Raw genomic sequence first — 21,390 nt, forward strand, 5'->3', positions numbered from 1 at the left:
CACTATGGTGATTGTAACAACTCAAAGTGTGACTTCCATACATTTTTTAAAATGCAGGTTATAGTAAATCAAACATAAAAGCATTCTTTAAGCTTTTAAAAAAAGTCCTAATGGTGCTAGATCAAACTTGCATTTTGACTTTAGCTGCAAAGACACAACATCTGGTGTGCTTCTGGGTAGACAGCTCCTATTCAGAGAAACCATTGTTGAGGTTATCAAGCAATTCCTACATCTTTGAACAAACATAAATGCAAATCCATTAGCTTATATCCCTACATTAAAAAAAAAAAAAAAAAAAGTCATCTTCTTAGGTCAATTTACAGACTTGAGATTCTCCAATATTAAGCCTGCATTTTTATGGAACAAAATTTGCTCTTTTTTTTTAAGTACCCTAAGTCATGTGGGAAAAAATGCTTTGTGCCTACACTAACAACTAGAAAAATGCTTCTAAATTAATTGAACTCCATTCATAGCAATTACTATAAATATGATTTCATCCCTATTGAAGTAAAAGGCTCATTGAACAGAAGCAGCTCTTTTCTTAGCATATTGTTCTTTGAGAAAAAATACACAAACAGTGAATTTATTAATTAGTAAACTATTAAAAAAATAAAATTATGTCCTGTGGGAAATATCCTGGAAAAAATATTATTATGTGTAAAATCTGTCCACAGAAGATGATCTACCACCTCTTACAAACTGCCATCAGATCAAAAAGACTGATCTTCCTCCCATAAAGATACTGAAAAGCAGAATACTGAAACTGCTTTCTAAGGCAGTTTTCTTGACTGAGGTTGTGAGAATCTTTTTATCTCACTAACTAGATGCTACAAGGAGAAAAAGTACCCCCAGATGAGAGACCGCATTTAGTAAACACTAGTGAACAGAAAATCCACACACTGTTCTGGGTGATGGTAAGAATCAGTAGGAACAATCACTAATAACTCTAATATGCTGTGTGAGCAGATGGCCTAAACTATCAAATGTTTTATCAGTCTCACTGTTTTTTACATTGTAAGGGATAAAACTTACAGATGATAAACTGTGGCTGAGACAATGAATCTTTCCATCCATCATCCTGGGCTTCTCTTATTCCAACCATGTGACTGAGTTGAGTCAAGTTTATGATATCTTGGCAGGAGATTCGTATAGAAGCTAATATCTAGACTGAGTATATGTATAATTAATTTACTCCCCGTAAAAGCAAAAAATGTTAATTTCAAGAATCGCTATTTCATTTAATTGAACCAGATCACAATGAAATATCTCAAAAATTTCAGCATTTACATCACTGTTGAAATTGTGTTTATTCTCAAGAGCACATCAAGTTTTTACAAAATTGTGTGCTGATCCTAAATAAGAGAAATCTCACTTTAAGAGCAGAAGCTCAAAATCTAATTGAAATCCTTGGTACAGGCTGCAGCTCCTCTCCCCACGCGCTGAACAGGCTTGGCACAGCGTCCAGGCATGGCCGGCTCTCTGCTGGGGGCAGCGTTCTCGGCTGTGAAGGCAGAGCGTGCCCTCTGTCACTCATGGCGAGCAGTCCTGTCCAACTGTCTCTTTCCGACAACTTTATCATCAATCTCTTTATTAACAGCTCCGCTGCAGACTCAGAACGCAAACAAGAACAGTGCACATGCCAGATTTCTGGGAGCACATGGCACGAGACACCGCTCGGGGCACGGGGCAGGCAATGCTGGAGCAGAAGATGTAGCACAACTCTTCCACACTCTTTCAAGAAGTCTATTTATTATGTTTACTTAGAATCAAATTTCTGTCTGGGGAGAGATGGGGAAGTTGTTTCTCAAACATCAAGGCTTGCCCACCTTGCCTGCAGTTTTGTATTTCTGCAATTTGAAGTGCCTGATCAATAAAGGCCACTTGACCCAGCATTCTATTCAACTTTGGTAATTCTATGTGCTTTAGGTCATTGTTCTACCATTAACTGAAGCAAGTGCCACAGAAATAACCTCAGATGAACTGAGAAGTTTCATATGCGTAGACTTTAGGCATGCAAAAATATCCTTAAGTAACCCAGGTGATTGACTTCTACAAATACAAAGAGAAAATAGGAATGCTAGGTCACAGATAGGAGAGCAAAAGGGACATTTGCACTTGTAAGCAGTATCTGTGCGGGCCAGTCATTGAAGGGCAGTTTAAATGATTGGCTAGTTTCTTAAATTAATAAATGCAGCTTTTCTTATCTAATAGGCTGGGGCTATAATCACCTTATATCAACAATAATTTTACTCTTTATCCTTTCGTCTTTCATGGATTCTAGCTCTTATTTAGAAACAGTAACTTAATACAAAACCAAAACTTAATAATACCTACATCTATCACAAAATATTTTTTCTTAATCATTACTATTCCCTTAAATGTAACTTTAATACAGCATGTAGGACATTTGTCATGCTTAGATTATTTTAAACATTGCACTAGAATGGAAATCATAAAAATACTGAGGTAATAAGATCTCTAGACCTATGATCTGGTTAATTTATGAATATAATTCATAATTAAGTGTGGAAGCATGGAAAAAATTATCCTAAGACCACATTCCAGAATTTAGTTAGAACAATAAAAATGTATCTAAACTTTATTTTAAAAATTCATTAGTTTAAATATCCAAAACACAGATGAAATATCCAGCAGTGATTCACCATATTATCTTTTTCATAAACGTGCCCTCTGGTTTCACGTTAAAAGTTTGCATTCTTTTGGTGACAGTATTAGCTGATGTTTGTAGATATTTCTAATTATTATTTTGAACTTCGTAGATGTAGCAAACTGCATCTCCCTCTCCCAACAAAACCAAGACACTTAATACTACTATGATTATTAAACTAAAATCAATTTACTGATTTGTATTACTCACATTTTTTCCAATATGAATGCTGGATCTGTAAAAAATAGTGAACCCACTAAGTATTCAGCTAATACATCTGCATTTCTGACTGTACCATCAAGACCTGCATAACAAGTGATGAAATCTGGTAAGCATGGTTCAGCCACAATAATGGCAGAGAGATTAATCATAGCAAAGCTACTTGACTAGTGTGTTCATGAACTTACATAAATGGTGCCAGCATCACTATAATATGCAAAATAACTTTTCTAGAAATGCACACAACTTCCAAATAATACCTATTATGAGGAAAAACATATTCTGTTTCCTCAGTAACTATCATAGTAGTTTTTAGTGCACTTAAGCATAGGTTCTGGATCAGAATCAATATTGTGTGTACTTGCTATGCTGAAGTACTTTTGCGCTTAAGAGCTGTTTTATTTTTACTGTTGAAAAAATTCATTCTCCCACTAAGCTGTATTTAATAACAATTAATATTCATTACTACTCAGTTACCATATACTTGTAGTTACAAATTTTAAAACATTGCCATTTAGGAAGAACCCAAAACAAAGAAAATCCCCCAAAACTAGGAAATGCACTAAGAAGTGCATTTAATAAGAAGTGGCATGCACACATACTATCTCCAAGGAAGCGCAAGTTCAGCTATAACTCATCAACTCAAATGTCTGATTCCAATCAGTATGTCTAAAGCCATCTGTTAAACCATGGCTTATTAATGTTAATTATTTTGGCTACAACAGTAATTTTCAGCTTCTTGTTTGCAGATCCTTTTGAGCCAGTGAACTTAATTCAGAAGGTTGATGATGGGCAACTCAGAAAAAAAAGCTATTGAAACCTATTGCCAGTAGCCTGAAAAACACTGAACAAAAATTTGTGTATCTACTAGCAAATTTTTATTGGTCAGAGAAAATAAAAGAGGAATTAAAGCCATAAATAACATCATCAGCTGTGATGAAAGGGAGATGTGGTGGGCAGGATATAAAAATGATTAATCTGTTTTAAACAAGACAAGCAATTTCATGCTGAGAAAAATATATACAACAGAAAGGTTTATTGTTTTAGGCAGGGCAATTATAATATGAAGACCATAATCATCAGTGGTTTTAGCAGTTAAAGAAATTTTAGTCAAAAGTAGACTACTTATTAAACTTACTCACATCAAGCATTTGGAGGATTGGGCTCATGCTGATACAAAGATCAATCAAGTGATGCACAGCTACTTGCAATTTTTACTTTTATTTCAGGACATGCTTAAACTACTTAAGAAGAGAAATAGTGCCATCTGCTGACGTAAGGAATAGGCACTTGCAAAAAAAGCCTGCGGTGTCAAAATTCTTAGAGCCAATGCTTTTAAAAAATGAAGTTCAAACTTTTGCCAAAAACAGTGTACCCACAAATTGTTTAGGCACGTGTTTCTTCTAGTTTTGTCCACTTTAAAGAATTTAGGATGGAGAGATGGAAAGGATGCCCTTAAAGGTTTTGTGTGTTTTTGTTGACTCTGTCTCCACCAAACTGCACAATTCACAAACTTTCTCTTTAATAGCTAGAACCCAACATCCTTCTGAGTGTTATTTCAACTTCCTATAGCAAATATAAATGAATCCTCTCTAAATAAGCATTATCTACTATCTTTTCTTTAGGACATACCATATTTTGCTGCAGCAGAAAATTTAACAGCTAAGTAAGAATTAAGAAAGTAAAACCAATTTAGACATTCAGAAAAATTAGACAACCATGGGATTGTGCTGTTTTTTATTGTGTTTTCAATGGAGAAATACATCATCTGTTTACAAAATAGCTCTTGAAAAATACAAGGAGTACAGATACTATAAAACAAAGCAAACTCCAGTCATGAGACACTACGTACATCATGCGAAAGCAACAGTCTGATCTCCAGGTTATGAAAACTAGAATTAAAAAGTCACTATACAGAAAGGTTCCAAGTTTCCAGCTTGGCAAAACTTGGGTGCAGTTACATGAAACGTTTAATAAAATGAAAAAGATTTTCCGATGTGTAAACAAAATGACAAGACTAAATTTGTGCCTGGCAATTTCGATCTAAACTCCATAGCTACACAAAATACACAGACAGCTTGTACACTTCAACTGTTAAGATATAACCTTCTTTGGGGGGTGGACGACAGCAGGCTGCACAGGGCAAGGAAAAGAGAAATATTGTATACGAGACATCTTAGACAAATGGCAAAAAAAAAAACCTTTCAGTTACTGCACAGCCTAAGTAAAAGATAAGCTACACTCTGACTTTGGAGAATTAATTTAGAAGGATAAGGGGAAGAGTGTAAGTAATTTAACTTGTAACATGAAAGATGCATGTGTAATAGGATGGAGCACAATGGGAGAAGGGAGTTCTTAAAACATGCTAATCAAAGTATGGGAAGTATGATTTGACATCCCACATATTTCAGACTTAAGTAATAGTAACATGAAGTTTGTTATCTACATCTGGTATTACTGTTGGTATCCCTCATGTTCCTCAAATACTGTTCTTTGCCATGAGAGCTTCAGTTTTCAAAAGAAAAAGCTGTTACTTTTTTAATAGGACTACAAGAACAAAAAATAGGAGTAAGAGAGCTTACTAGATGTCAAGTGCTTACTAGAAATATGATTTTTAAAAATTTGGTGTTGTTCAGTATGTAAAACTACTTGTGATGAACTATCTAAAAATAAAAAGGTTAAAATTCATAGGGAAAAATCTTTTTGCCTTTATTTAAAATTTTAAGCTTTTTAATGCATATGGGACCTTTATGGAGTGTACAAAAATCATATTTAGTGATTCAAAGGCCATCAAGACAGGTGGTGTATTTCACAGGCACACAATATTTACCTTAAACGCTTTAGTCATCAGACAAATTCTGAATTTGTGCCTAGAGGCCACAAGGTATTACAATTAGGTAAGGGGCAAGGGGGAACCCAAATGAGTACATGGCTTGTTTTTATTTTGTATAAATAACTATTGTTCTATATGGTGCATACAAGCGGAAAAAATAATTTGAAAAAAAAAAAAACAAAACAACAGTAAATGCAAAATATTTTCCCAAGAAATAAAGGGATAAAAAAAGGGAATAAGGAGTTCAGTTAGCTCAAAAGAAAGTTTATTTACTGTTTGATTGCTGATTTGTATGCACCTTAAAACAATCCTATAAATAAAAGTAGACCATATCTTAATCATGTCCCACCAATACCAAAACTTCCCAATTACTTCCTCAACTTACATCTTATGACCCCAAGATTTGAAATTACATTTTAATGACTTACTGCTGCTTGATGGCAGTTGAACTAAATATACTATACACTTTGTTTTCAATGTATAGTATATCATAGAATGTCATCCAATTTGCAAATAACTACTATTGAAGAGACTCTTCAATAAAATGAAATTTTATCAGCTAAAGATCTAAAATTAGTCATACTCCAATAAAAAAGTACATAAAAGTGCATTTAAGGGATTCTTATGCCAGTTTTATCTCAATTTTGAAACAATGCATCAAACAAATTCAATCAGAATGTCAAATATGGCTACAAATAGTGTTCATGTTTTTAAAGGCAGTAATCCTTCGAAAGATTTAATGTAACTGTTGCTAACACATTAATTGTACTCCTGGCTTCACATACTAACCTGGACTTCCAATCAAGCGGCAACTTTAGTCCAGAAAGGGAAGTGCACAACATATACCTAAATCCATTTGCGAATATGTTCTAGTCTTGCACCCTCCGTTCTCCTTTTTTTTCTAGCATTAGAAGACAACAGGTTGAGTTGGCAGATACTGTTTATGGACCCCTGAGGTGGTTTTTACCGGTTCAATCTCAATTTTATTGAATTCTTGATAACAGGAATAGGATTTGCAGGAAGAGCAGGGATATCTGAAAGGTCTGTACTGGGTGTTTTCTGAAAAGAAAAGAAGTTTGGTTGTATTTTACCTTTGTAAATATAAAAAGAAAAATATTGTAGTAATTGTCATTAACTTTCACAACAAAGACCTTTAGAAGACTTTTTAGGAATATATGAAGATAATTACAGATTATAAAGAGAGAAGCAGGTATTTCCTTTACCTATAGAGTCATTAATAAGGAAAATTTCTACAAGAATCTTTTTGTGCTTTTCTTTTTTTTGACAACTGCAAGAAATTAGCAAGCGCTACAGATAAATCTGGGCCTACTAATAACCTGTATTACAGTAAAACATCCACATAGTACGGATGCTTGATCAGTAACATCAACTATCTGATCTACATGTTTAGTATTTAAAAACACCTCCTAACAATCCAGTCTTAAATCTGTGCCCTTACAGACAAGAGATGAAAAACAGTTCCCAATCTAAAGTGTGTCTTCATACATTCCAGACTGTTGAAAAATTCTACAGTAAAATTTGCAATTTTTCATCTCGGTTCAGAAAAAAGTTACAGAAAAAAGTTATGAACTCTAAAAAGGGACTGTGTGAATGTGTTAAGAATTCCACCTTGACAATAGTCTCAACATTTTTTTCTCACTTAAAATACTTCAATGCCATTCAGAAAAATTTTATCTAAAACAAACAAAAGGAAAATGCAGAAGCACACCCAAGATTCAATGACATTAATTAATTTCTCACTTGCTATACATTATACATTGCCTCTAGGGTTGGGGTGTTTGGTTTTTTGGGGTTTTTTTTGTATTTTCACTTATACTATGGCACATTATTTGCCATCCCAATAACCCAATTATGCAATACTTCACATCATTTATCATAAAATGTTCTTACATTACAAATATTCAAAACTGATATAAGGTATCTTTGATACATGGGGGAAACTGCATTAAAATGACTGCTCTTCATTGCTACTTTATTAAAAATAAATCAGTCAAGTTAACGCTGACTGATGTGTTAGTGCACAAAGTAGCAGGGACCCAGGACAAAACAGCTCCGGGCCTCGCATCACCCCTGCCCCAAGTAACGCCCTGGTTGGTGCTGATCTGCAGTTTGACAATGTTTCTGTTTTCTGCAACATGGGCAGTGTTTTAAACAAAGCCAACAAGAACACTGAAAAATGACAGAGGAAGCTCACCATCCTTTGTAGTTTCCAGATTACTTTTGCTTAAGTAACAACCACACAATCTGTAAAAAAGCTACAAAGCTTTATATAATCCCCCACAACAACAGATAAAATAAAATTGGGTGTACTTACTAAATTATCTAAAAATTTCCCCGAAGCAGTTTAGGAAGTCCATGTAGCGTCTACAGTTTTTGCCAAACAATTTTGCTATCTTTATTCATACAGTTCAAAATGTCCAGTAAGAAATACCATTATTACTATTGCAACAATCTCTATTTTCAACCAACACATTCACTACACATACTTTAATGATTCAAGTGTGCATAAAGTGCTTGATAATGGTAACTTCCCTTAGTGCGCTGCTGATTAAAGTTTAAAAATGCTAGTAAGAAACAGATATGATTTCTAGAAGTTGTTACAATACTAGGAACTAAAATTTAAATGAATGGTACAGAATTAATTCCAAAGGACTTTACACTGCTAACAACAATTGTGACAAATTTACAACTTGTCTCTTGTACCAAATATTAGAATCTGAAGTTACATTTCAGACATCCTCAACCTCTACCTGGATATCTTTGAGCAGCAGCTATTTAAAGTATTTATTTCCTTGTTAGAAGGGATTATTCTGTGATGTGCAAAGCACAAAGGAATAAACTGAGCCCCTTACTTTGAAGGCACAATTCAGAAGAGCGAATCCAGCTTCGGTCAGTTTGTATGGCAAGCCATACATGTTTAGCTACAATGCACATTCAATATGATCAATGACCATCTAAAACACAAAAATTGTGACAGTAACAACAAGTAGCCTTCCATAAAATGGATTTATATTTAAAATTATGCATTTATAACATCTGGACTCATTTCAGTTTCAATTCTTTCACCACAGATTAGCACATAAATACAATACATAGCAGTATTGCTTTTAAAAACAGTACCTGAGGAGCTTGCAGAGAAGTTGTCTGAAGAGTTTCTGTTTGAGAATTAACATTCACTTCTGTCTCAATTTGCTCCTGAAAAAAAAAAAGCCAAAAACATCATCACAGTTACACCACTTCCAATGAGCTACTTATATAACACCTAGCACTCCAGAATTATTTACACTGTGCATATACAGCAAAAGAAAAATGCAAGCATCAATGCTTGCTGCATTGACACCCTTCCTTTTCAGAAGGAATCACCACACTGGAGAATGTTTCACTTATTAGGATTTGACATCAACACAAGCTATATCACTTACCAGCTGTCACTTGTTTAACCAATTAACACCTTTTATACAGAATCCTATAGCAAAACATTACATGTCATTCAACTCACTAAAGACAAAAAGTGTATTATCAAGGAAGATCATGTGAAAAGCTACAGGATTTGTTTAAAAATTCAACAGCTTTTGCTGTTCTGCCAGGAAAGTTTTCCTGATGCTTTAATGGGTTGAATCAGCTTTCTGAATGAATAGGTGAGTGTCAGAGACTGATTTGCAGATACAACAGTGGGACTATAGGACTGAAGCAGGACAATTGCACATTCTCATTTTAATAAAAACAGTCTGCTAGCTCAAAGTGTACCATTAACACACTCTAAAAAAAAGCAATGCATTTCAATGGATGAAAACCTGTGTTTATGTTAATTTAAGAATTTTAATTCCACCATTTCTTTCCATTAATATTAAGGACAAAGACTTAGAGGAGATAGCCAATAAAAACTAACAGGATTACCTATATCTTTTATAATGATCTGTATCCAGTGGATCTGTTTTTGAAGTGAGGATTAAGTGCTTACATGTATTTCTGCCCTCACCTATCTTAAGTGCAGAGATATTGCAAGGTGACTGCTTAACAAGATACAATTCCTTGCTTAAGGGCGTTGAAGCTATAAACCAAAGAACATATTTAACTTTAAGCATAAACATACTTCCAGAGTATTCCAGAGACAACAGAATATTCCCCATAAAAACTGCAAAATCCAACTGGAGAGCTGCTATCATAAGGCTAAAATGAGTGTGTCACCCTTTCTGTTCACCAATAAGGAAGAAAAATTGTCATCTAATTACAAGATACTGGAGGGGCACACTGAATGCCCTAAGTCCCACAACAGTATGCTGTAATTTCACATAATAATTGCACTTGCACAGAAGATTTACTTACTGTCACTTGAAATTTTTTTATCTAAAAAGTGAACAAGGTGGCTGGCTTTAGGATGCTCAGCCCAACATGCAAACTCCAAATAGAATACATTAATTCTTTCACTAATTAACATACATCAGGTTTGGGATGCAGAAAAAACATGGCATACTGACACATCCTTGATCTAATTTAACAAATGGAAATATAAATATCATGACTAATTTTTTCACCATGCTTAATACCACATGAATCACCAGCAAAGAAATGACTGTCCTATGTGACTATGGATTTGAGCTCAACTTAGCATGGCAGCAGACTCCATCAATATTGACAAAAACATTTTAAAAATAGGATATCATTTTGATATCTTTACTGGAGAGTCTAGATATAGACAGACTCTTAGTCATTCCTAGAGGGAAACAGTAATTTTCCCAAATAATATATAAGAATTACAGAGTCTAGGCATAAATACCTTAGTTTCCATTTTTTCATGTTCATTCAAATCTATACAGCTAGTATCTTCACTTATTTCATCCTGCTGAAAAGCAAACACAGAAACTATTACAAATCATAAAACCATATTTTTTTAAAAATCAACAAGAAAATAAGGTCAAAGTGTTTAAAAGGACAGAATTAGTTGTAAGACTTAGCATATTATAGGCTTACCAAAATAATTACTTTTAAGATAAGAATCTCAAGTCTAAGCATTTATGCTAATGAAGTACATGTGTCACATGATGAATATCAACAAAATAAAAATACTAACACCTTGGCAAGCATCAAGCAGCAATGCAATCAGAATAGGAAATATCTGAAACTTGGAATATGAGAATCAGCACTCTGGGTGAAATGAATATTCAAAGTTTTGAACATTGCTATGGTATGATCTCAAAATCTCAAATACCTCTTCAATTTTAATTTTCTTAGGAGACTCTTCTTTATGGGGAGAACATGTCCTTTTCACTGCTGCGACAGGGCTAGGCATTTTTGTTGCAACATTTCCTGAACTTCTTGGTGATGGATTTAATAGATACGCTGAGGGAACAATTCTAGAGATGGTAGGCTTTGGTGGTGGAGAAATGGCTGGTTGTGTGGCAGTTTGAGGAATGCTTTCATTTGAAGTACCTATGGACAAATAATTTAAAGATCTTCAACAAGAGGAATCGACAATCATTTCAGTTCAATCACTGGTATTTTTCATCTCTCATCAAAATCCCTGACATCAAGCAGGCATCAAGGATGTGGTACAGTTAATGGTGTAAGCATCATGTTTGGAACAGCAAGTGTGCATACACTGCACAGTTTAGTTTCAAGTTCATTCTTGAGCTTGAGTGCACCCTCAGCAAGTTCACTGATGACACCAGTGTGGTGCAGCTGACACACTGGAGGGACAGGATGCCATCCAGAGGGACCTGGACAGGCTGGCCAGGTGGGTCTATGCAAACCTCTTGAAGTTCAGTAGAGCGAGTGCAAGGTCCTGTGGCTGGGTTGTGGCAAACCCAGGCACACCCACAGGCTGGGCAGAGAAGTGACTGAGAGCAGCCCTGAGGAGAAAGACTTGGGGGTGGTGGTTGATGAAAATCTCAGCATGACTTGAGCTGGCAAATGTGCTCACAGCCCAGAAAGCCAAACATGCCCTGGGCTGCAGCCAAAGGAGTGTGGGCAGCAGGTTGAGGGAGGGGACTTCTCCCCTCTAACCTGCTCTTGTGAGACCCCACCTGGAGTGCTGTGTACAGTTCTGGTGCTCCCAATATAAGAAGGACAAGGAACTGTAGGAGCAAGTCCAGAGGAGGCCATGAAGTTGATAAGAGGACTGGAGCACCTCCCCTCCAAAGAGAGGCTGAGAAAATTGTGGCTGGTTAGCCTGGAGAAGAGAAGGTTGCATGGAAAACTCACAGCAACCTTCTGGTACCAGAAGCAGGTCTACAGGGAAGCCAAAGAGGGGTTCTTTGTCAGGAACTGTAGTGATAGGACAAAGAGCAATGGGCACAAACTGAAAGAGGGGAAATCTGGGTTAGGCATTAGAAGAAATTCTTCAGTGTGAGGTACTGAGACAATGAAACAGGTTGTCCAAGGAGGTTTTAGATGTCCTGACCTTGGCAGTGTTCAAAGCCAGGTCAGTTAAGGCCTTGAACAAATTGGTCTAGTGGCAAGTGTCCCTGCCCATGGCAGGAGTGGTTGGGGTTAGATGATCTTTTAGGTCCATTCCAAGCCCTTATCACATGATTGTGAGGAAGAATTCCTGTACCAGACTCAGGGTAGCCATGGCAATGACACTCTGCTTAGCCTAATTAGCCCTGCTTAAGGTAGGCTATATATGAGCCCAGACAGAGCTCTGTATAATACAGCTGTAGTATTTGTGATACCTAAAGAAATTCTACTGCTTCTGTACTCAGCTATATACATGCATTGCCAAGGCTGCATTAAATCAAATCCAAGAGCAATCTGATACTCCCTTTTTCACTCAGAAATGAAGTTTATCACTTCACAGGCTTAGATTATCCACTGATAAATATGAAGTCATCACAGAGCATCAAATAAAGAATTGATATTATAAACATCCTTTTGAAAAATGCTCCATATGACAAAGCTCTATCTCATCAATTGCCTACCTCAAACCAATAAGCGCACATAGGGAGATGCTCCAGGATGAGAAAAAATACATTGAGGAAATTTTTCATTAACAACTATCAGGTGATTAACATTTTGATTAACCAAAATATAAGAATGAACAACTTCTGATATGCTTCCAAATCCAAAAACCAGTCACGCCATTTAAGCTCCATTTAGTGCTCATGGACAAACTTACTCACAGTGATGCACCTGTGACACGATAAAAATCAGAGAGAGGTAAGACTAAACCATGCCACATGTCAAGAGTGAAATGAGAGATTTCATTTTGAAAGGCTAACTAGTCGCTCCCCTTTTCCATCTATTTCTGACTTGCTCCTTTGTATACTAAAGCTCCATTAAAAAAGAAGACTAGCTGATTCTAAGAAAATATTTTCACCAGATGTTTTTATTCTTTGACTTAAGAGTCAAATTTTTAAATTACTTTTAAGTAAAGTGTACTTTTTCTTGCAGAAAAAGGAGGATAAAGTTAGCACATACAGTGGGCCATATCTGAACAGACATCAGTAAGGAACATGTGTTTCTGCTTACATCTGAATCTTTTGCATTCTTAAATCAATTTCATGAAGCACAAGGAGCGGGAACATGGGAGGACAGACTACAAACAGACTGTACAGAACCATCTTGAGTTTAACTACAAAATGAATTAAAAATAAATATAAAAATTGTTCTTCCAGCTTTAGATAATTTATCCTCATTTAGCTAACCAAACTACAGACCTACATTAGGTCATTGGAACACTACTGCTATTGTGAATGGCAAATATAAATCCCTAAGAATAAAATAAATGAACATCACAGCAAATATTCCTGTGTGATTTTCTGAATCCTTAACAAATTATTGAACTATGTGTACGAAGAACACATGACAGCATATGTTATGCAAAGACTAGAAGACTCAAGCTGGAAGAAAAACTGCCTTATAAACATTACCAAAAAATCAATAGAAACAATATGCTGTGCAATTTTCCTTACCCCCTGAGCTTTCACTGGAATTTATTTGTGGCACAGTGACTTCAGAAGCCTGTGTGTTGGTCACAGATGCTGCTGTTACAGCTGGCGCAGGACTGCTTCTGCTAAAAAGAGAAAAATTATGAAATGCTGAAGACATTAGTAATGCTATGGTGTTATATGATCTGCCTTTCATCGCATCACGTGTAACCAGTAACCACAGCTGGTATTTTACCTACATTACAGAGCAGAACTTATGCCAGTAAGAAGGTAAAAGTGAGCACTGGCAATCTACTATCAAACACAAGCAATAGAAGCTATTTCAAATATTGATTTTAAATCACTCAGTGACAGTTTTTGAGACCAGAAAAAGGCTGCATTTCAAAGACAGCCAAAAATTCAGACAGTGCCCACTCAAATAATGAGCATGGGGAAAGCATAGCAACTATTTACTGAAGAATGAAACAAAACCAGTGTAGAAGGACTAGAATTAAAAGTTTGTTTTTAATTTACACACACTGTTACAATGATGATTTCAGTCTAAAATGATCCCAAACAAAGGCCTGGGGCTTCAAGTAACCAATCACAAAAATGATCCCTTTTCCATCGTCAAGAAACTGGGAAGCAGTGTGTGTCTAAAATCACCCAGAGAGCAATTTCCACTTCATTTGTGACATCTTTGGTAAGACAGACTTATCTCAATAGCACAGATAGTGGTATCGACTACTGTTAGCCATTCACCAAAGAAGACTAACTAAAAGAACATTTGTCAGGTCAGAAGGACTAAAGTATTTCATCCTCACAACATTTTTTAATAGATGTGTAATACTGCTGAACTGTAGGAGATTGATGATAACTTTTATGTGTATCAAAGAAACACACGTGGGACCCATGAAAGAAAAGAGTATACTCACTTATTGCAGTAAACTGAAGTTAAGGTAGGAAAAGACTTAATAAAGTTAGTATTAAAAAAAATTTAATACTAGTGAGAAATTCTGTTCCTAAGCTTAATTTGCATAGGTATCATCAGTAACAGCAGGAGCACCACTGATTTTCCAGACAGAAAATCTAAACCTCTGCTTTCTCACACTTGGATCCAAAACTCACGAAATATTCCCTCACCCTCACAACTATCTGCTCACTACTTCTCATAGCCTCCTACTGCAGGGCCCAAGTTTTTCTATCAATCATCATGTTCCTCTAAGCATTTTCACCCAACTTTATAATTCCTTATCTCAAGTCCAGCACCAGGCTTCCTATTCCCCAAATTTTGCTATAGTGCTCAAATGGAAGTAAGAGTGTTTACAATCCCCATCCAATTTCTTATAGCACATTCCACTGTGCTAACGGTGGTATCACATATGTGCAGTATTTGCCATGTGTTTAACACAAGAAATTCAGAAAGAGAGAGCAGCAACAAGACTGAAAGTCTTCATTACCCCTGAGAACTTCCAGAACTGTTCAACGGACTTGTCTTCATAGCACTGGTAGGTGAAGGCACAGACGTGCTGTTATCACTGTCCATAGACAAGTCGAGGCTGCTGTCATTCAGAGCTGTCAACCTGATCCCTTCTGTTGAGTGCTGCAAACCACAAGACAAAGGAAAATTCTGTTAGTCTAATTAAAGGTTTAAAAATCAACAGAAATTCAAGTTATTTAAAAATGCAAACTTATATGGACAGTTTTCAAATCCTTTTACATGCAAATAATCCGCTATCCTCTCACTACAAGCAATGACGTTTTCATGTCCACAACTCTGATCCAGATTTCTCTGAACCAATAATGTTCAAAACCTAACTGTTACTGTATTTAATTTAATAATAATTTAAAATTATTATATTTCCAGCTTTATTTCAAATTTCTTTGGTTTTGTGGACTTAGAAATACTTTCACTAACTTTAAAGTAACGGATGTACATACAAAAAATTTCAAGAGTATCTGAACTTAGTCTGTGGAAAAGAAAAACCCTTTTCTGACATAGTACTACTACTTTAAGAGACATATTACTTAATACTTACATTGTTCTCTGAAACAGATTTACACTTGGTGTCAATAAAGACTTATTCCTTAAAACAGCATTCAGTATAAAACAGTTATAGAAATAAAGCATGTTATTCAGCTACACTTAAAACAAAATATATAGCAGTGGTTTAGTTATTTAAAAATCCAAGCAAACCTGTATTGCTCTCAGATTAAGCAAATACAAAGGAGCAGGGATTTTGAAACAGGCTGAATTGTTCAAAGTTTCACCCATTCTTACTGACTCAACTGAAATTAAATAATCCACCACAGCATCTTAATTAAAAACTAATCCTACCATTCTCATATATAGCCACAGGTATGCTATCCAGCCAGACAAGAAGATACTATCCAAATTGTTGATGGTGAGAAATGTAGTATTATATTCAGTGCACCTAATAATACTCAAATGAGATATACTCAAATGAGATCATTTGCAGGTAAAATTAAGGTCTCAAAATGTTTTTTAATGGTTGGATTAGTAAAGCTAAAATCTAAGTAAACCTAAATTAGTAAATGAACAAATCAAAAATTTGAGAGCAATGGCATTTTCACTGCTCTCATATATTAGAGAAGTTTACCTTTTTCTTTTTCTGAAGCACATGGTTAGGTAGCAGTTGGTGAAGTTGCTTACGTTTCACATGCCTTGCAGCAATCTTCATATCCATCTCAAACATCTTGCTGTTTATTGCTTGCCTATAAACTACAAAATTAGAATAACATTAAGACATACTGAAGCATTTTGCAAAGTCCACTTACTTGCTCAGGCAGAAACAATTTGCATTTCAGAGCACTTATTACCCTCACGGATAAGAATAATGTTTCCTTGTTCTGGAGGAAGAAAGGGATAGTACAATCACAAACATTAGTTTGGAAACAGGTGACCTATTTTTCAAGAAAAATGTCTTGCAACCACATGGTTCACTGTATTTTCAACCAGTTTTAAAAGTAGAAGATCTGAAGCAAACTCTTCATTTCATCTCAAAGGGACTAGAGATGGAAATAAAATTTCCTCATAAGAATTAAAGCATTTATATGAAGTTATTTTCTTTGCAGGTGATTTTATTTATGCAGCTCCGGCAACAAATGGATTTTATTTCAGGACTTAAATGCTCATTTGCCACCTAATGTATTAAAATTACCCTGATAACTCACACACCACTACATTGTCATACAAAAGCAATTTATGTTTAGACTTTTTCTGTTTTCTTGTGCTTTTCAGTTGCTCTGGCTTTTGATTTTTTTTAAATTTTGTACAGTCATTTTGGTGTTTTTGTTTGGTTGGTATTTGTTTCTTTTAATTTTGTCTAGTATGACAAGTTATTCCTCTTCACCTCAGAACATCTGCTTCTGATAAGTCTGCATGGTAAGTGCTAGTACAAGAACTGCACTGGAACCCAGGCTGCTGAATTCAAGTAAAGGCACGTAAAAATGTCTCCATAACATTAAACAAAAGTTGGGGCAGATGTAAGAATAAAAAATGGTTCTGTAGCTCATAAATACAGAAACTCAAGAGGTATCACCCTGATTCACTGTCTACTCTACAAATATTAAAGAATCTCACTGAATAGGCTCTAAACAGGTAATTAAAAAGGTGTTAAGAGAGAGGCACACAAAGAGCTCAGTGAATACTGACTATTAAAGCAAGTACTGCACTTCTTCTTGGTATTGAAGAAGGTCATAAAGCCTCTCTTGAAAAAACTGTATGGGTTACAGCTAAGGTAGAAGCATACTCAACAAAACCAGACATGGTTAAAGCATTCCATATTCCTGACATTAGGTCTTATCAAAATTTCCATAGAATGAAAACCTAGATCACTCTTCATGTCTCTCCTCCTCCCTTTGCTCCCACTAAAAAGCAAGCTATTCTTTAATTCCATCCTGGAAAATAGTTAGTTACTTTTGATAAAATCTTAGGACTTACTCCAAAAGACAGGGCTGGATTAAAAACAATGAAGACAGACTCACGCTAATTTCAGATTACCAAAAAACCCACAACACACAAATTGCTTACTAGATTGTTACTTCTGGAAGTATATTCACAAACCAAAAACTCTGCATCACAGTTTGTAAAGATCTTGATTAAATGCTACTCCACTTATAAGTGCATCTATTTAGACAAACTTCAGGAATATAGTGCAAATAAATCACATCAAAAATCGTAAGTGCAAGTTTTAGTCTTTTCATACCAAAAATCTCTGACAAGTACATTACTGAAATATCTGTTTATAAACAATTAAACACTTGAGAAACTAACTTCTGAATTCAATCCCTACTTCAAAGCAGCAGCCAAGGTATTATCTTTTCTAAATTCTCAAAAATTAGAATGATGTTCCTATAGCTGCTACAGTTTTTCCTTCATCACTAATAATTACAAGAAATATTACAACTCTCAAGAAAGAGATGCCCCTCTGCAGCTATATATGATAATAAACAACTTTGAAACCTTGTCATGATTTATAAATATGCCTATATATTTACTGCATTCACAGGTGTGAAGTGGAAGAGGGGCCAACATGTTCAATTCCCTTGCTTCCTCAGACTGAGTCTTAGAAATTCAGAGACCATGGCGGCATTAGGTAACACTTGAACCTATTCCTTCAGCTCTGTAAACACAGAATACTTGAGCCTCAACTGTTGTTTGTTTAAAAGAAACTGTAAATTTATGAGATAAATCTGTCAAAGCTACTGTTCCTGACACTCTGGTGTCACACTCCCCAGCTGTTACCAGTTCTTTGCTTACAAAATTTCCTATGTGTGTACTAAGTTATTTTTGTGAATCAAAAAGTTAACATCAGAAAGTCAAAAAGGTCTCTTCCACTGAGTGTCAGACATGAAAGTAAAGATTACTGAATCAATTATCTAGTATCAAACACCATGGAATAAAAGACATTTTGTTAATCCACTGATAAATTTAGTTTCACCAAGTAACAGGAATATTTTAACTATACTCAAAAATGTTGAGCTTAAGTTTGCTAGCTCACGTATGATAACTAATTAATCTGTTTAATCAAGATTACAAAATAGTATACCACACTTTTAGTGAGATCTGCAAGATATTATGTGTATAATTTTTATCACTTTTAATGAGAACAAACTGAAAGTGATTAGTCTAAATCCTAATTAGATTTAAGAACATAAAAACTCATTGAAAATGTGTTTCATTACATAAAACCCCTAACTCCCCAGCTGAAACCAAACCCCCTGTGTAGATACACTTCTACTATTACTATGAGCATTATGAATAAAGACTACATTTTGAGCAAAATCAGTAATTTCAAAAATCTTATTAGTACCAGAACACCTAGAAAGCAAAACTCACCTGTGTCTGTAAAAGACTGAATGTCGTAGGTAAGATCAACACTTAAATTTTCAGAGTTTTCAGTTTTCTTAAACACCAACCCAATCACCCACATTGTACGGTACTCCTCCCTGGAAAATTTTATATAAAACAGTCATGTAATACTGACAGAATAAAATAGCTCAAGAAGTTATTTGCTGCAATAGACAGTTGTACTTTCTAGCTCTAGTAGCAATAGGAAACTGGACAAAGAAAGGCAAAAAACCAAGTTGACTAACAATATTACTTTTTCATTCACAATATAAAAGTCATTTAACACTACACATCAACCTCAAGCAAATGAACTAAGATCATAAGTAGATAACTTCATTCAACATATGTATTCCCATTTAGATACTCTCATGTAGCTCCTAGCATGAAAATAACCAGCTCTCAACCAGCCATAGCAACTATAAAGTAATTAGAACTTCAGTAATTATATTACTGAAAGTAATTAGAACCTATTACCAAATGAAGCAACTTTCATTTTGCAACCTAGATAGGTTTTCAATGCACAAATTTCTTAGCTGTAACTGACTACAAATTGCAAGTTTCAGTTACAACCCTCCCTTTGACAGCTCCCGTTCGCATGGGATAGTGAAAAAATGTCCTTTGTATACACTGGGAAGACAACCTTTGCTGGAAGTATTCCCTGAATCAAGTCCTCTGAAATAACAGCTAATTTGAGCCTCTGATTATGCAGGCAGTTGTACACACCCACTAAACTGGTGCCTGCTTTTGTCCAATTTTACTCAGAACACAAATGTAACAATTATATAACCTCTTAAAAGTAGCCCCATATTGTACTTGAAGCAGCTCGTGTGAAGAAGGCTCTGCACAAGGTTAACAAGGCTTTTCACATTATCACAGTAAAGAAAAATCTCTCCCCCATTCTCACACTTCACACAAAAATATGATTCCTAACAAATTAATTACAATGCTATCTTGAAATAAAGCCTTAAAAGAGTTTTCAGCCCCCACACACCTGCAATCACTGTTTTGAGCGGGGGGAAGGAGTCAAGAGGCATTTAAAATTCTCAACAATCTGAAGCATGAGATAGTGTCTCCACTGTTTCCACAACCTGACAAATTCTAACCATAACTATTATGATATCAATTATATTCAGCCCAAGTGCTGAATTTTGTAACATTAAAAGAACTTAAGTTACTCAAGAGCTCTGTTCTACAGTGCCTGATGTTCTCCCAGATTCTCAGTGCTTCCTCACAATTAAAACAGCATCAACTAAGTAGCAGTAACTTATACAGGTTGGCAGGAAATTATGCAATTAATAGAGTTATTAACAAAAATACATTTCCCCTTATTTTATGATTTAGACACATTCTTACACAGAATTAAAGAGTACCTATTTTAAATATTGCTTAAGAGATGAGGATCATTTGTTTGCCTTTAGGTGCTATCACTAAAAATTAGTCCTTTTAAGATTCTATAAAAATGTCTGTTTATTTATTAATGAAATTGTGTTTTAGTTAAGTTAGTTTCTCCCTACTAAATTAAGAAAATGGGTTTGCTTACTTGTCAGGATTCTCCTTGGGTGCTGGGAATGACTGTGGATTCACATGAGCCAGTGTAATGAATTCATTCTTCTCCAAGTTTCCAACTAGAATACGGATTTTTGATTCCACCAAGCCCACCCTGCATAAATGTCATTTATTAGCACGATCTCATTAACAGGAAATAACAGAAGTATCTAACATCACTTATCAGGATAAAATCCTCAGCATTCTCCTTATACTAATACTTGAGACTACTAATGAAGTAGCGCACATCAGATGAATTCAGATCAATAATTTCAGTTAAGGCGTTACAAAAGCTGACAAGGGAAGCTTAAGAATGCCCTGCAGCTCTCTCTGCGGCCTGATTTTACAAATGGAATTAAATACAAGACATTACACAACAAGTAGAAGGCAGTTAGAAAGAACCACCACATATTTATCCAATATTCTTTTGGCTTCAGATGATGAATTTTAGAGGTGAAGAAATTCCCAATAGCTGCCAGTCCTAAAATTTCATTAATAAAAGAGAGAAAACAAGGGAAAGGGGAATTTTTGTTTTGAGAAACAGCATTTCAAGTGACTGAAAACATACCTCCTCATAGTGCCTATTAAAGTGCACAAGGTGTTTGCAAAGTAAACCTGAGACTCCGGTTAAGGAAAAAAATCAAGCAACAGCCTTCACTCCCCAATTTTTCATTTGTACTGCCTTTTTCAGACCTTTACAATCTTTATGCATTTAATTTTGAAACACTGAAGCTCCACTTTCATCCATTAAGACACTTGATACACTAGATACTCCTTTTGTCCAAGGTTGATGGTGGGGGGAAGGGAGGTGCTGCTTTTGTTTAGTTTTTTTCTTGGTGGGGGAGGGGGGGTGGGTTTTTTTTCT

The 21,390-nt window shown here is 35.3% G+C and overlaps 1 protein-coding gene across 4 annotated transcripts in view; it reads right to left on the reverse strand.

The window, feature by feature from the left end:
- Nucleotides 1–4,607: 4,607 nt before the first annotated feature.
- Nucleotides 4,608–21,390, reverse strand: part of PAPOLA (poly(A) polymerase alpha) — a 43,557-nt gene continuing 26,774 nt past the window's right edge. The window contains exons 14-22 of one of the 4 annotated variants that reach the window (XM_021549691.3): nucleotides 20,521–20,640; nucleotides 18,969–19,078; nucleotides 16,228–16,349; nucleotides 15,067–15,209; nucleotides 13,652–13,749; nucleotides 10,951–11,171; nucleotides 10,519–10,581; nucleotides 8,862–8,936; nucleotides 4,608–6,779 (exon numbers count right to left, since the gene is read on the reverse strand). In XM_021549691.3, the coding sequence (XP_021405366.1) occupies nucleotides 6,684–6,779; nucleotides 8,862–8,936; nucleotides 10,519–10,581; nucleotides 10,951–11,171; nucleotides 13,652–13,749; nucleotides 15,067–15,209; nucleotides 16,228–16,349; nucleotides 18,969–19,078; nucleotides 20,521–20,640 (1,048 nt within the window). In that variant the 3' untranslated portion in view covers nucleotides 4,608–6,683. Of the gene's footprint in view, nucleotides 6,780–8,861; nucleotides 8,937–10,518; nucleotides 10,585–10,950; nucleotides 11,172–13,651; nucleotides 13,753–15,066; nucleotides 15,210–16,227; nucleotides 16,350–18,968; nucleotides 19,079–20,520; nucleotides 20,641–21,390 lie in introns of all 4 variants that reach the window. The other 3 variants (XM_021549690.3, XM_021549689.3, XM_021549688.3) reach the window with 3 other exon arrangements.

This window comes from Lonchura striata, chromosome 6 (assembly GCF_046129695.1).
Source record: "Lonchura striata isolate bLonStr1 chromosome 6, bLonStr1.mat, whole genome shotgun sequence".
Taxonomy (NCBI): Eukaryota; Metazoa; Chordata; class Aves; order Passeriformes; family Estrildidae; genus Lonchura; species Lonchura striata.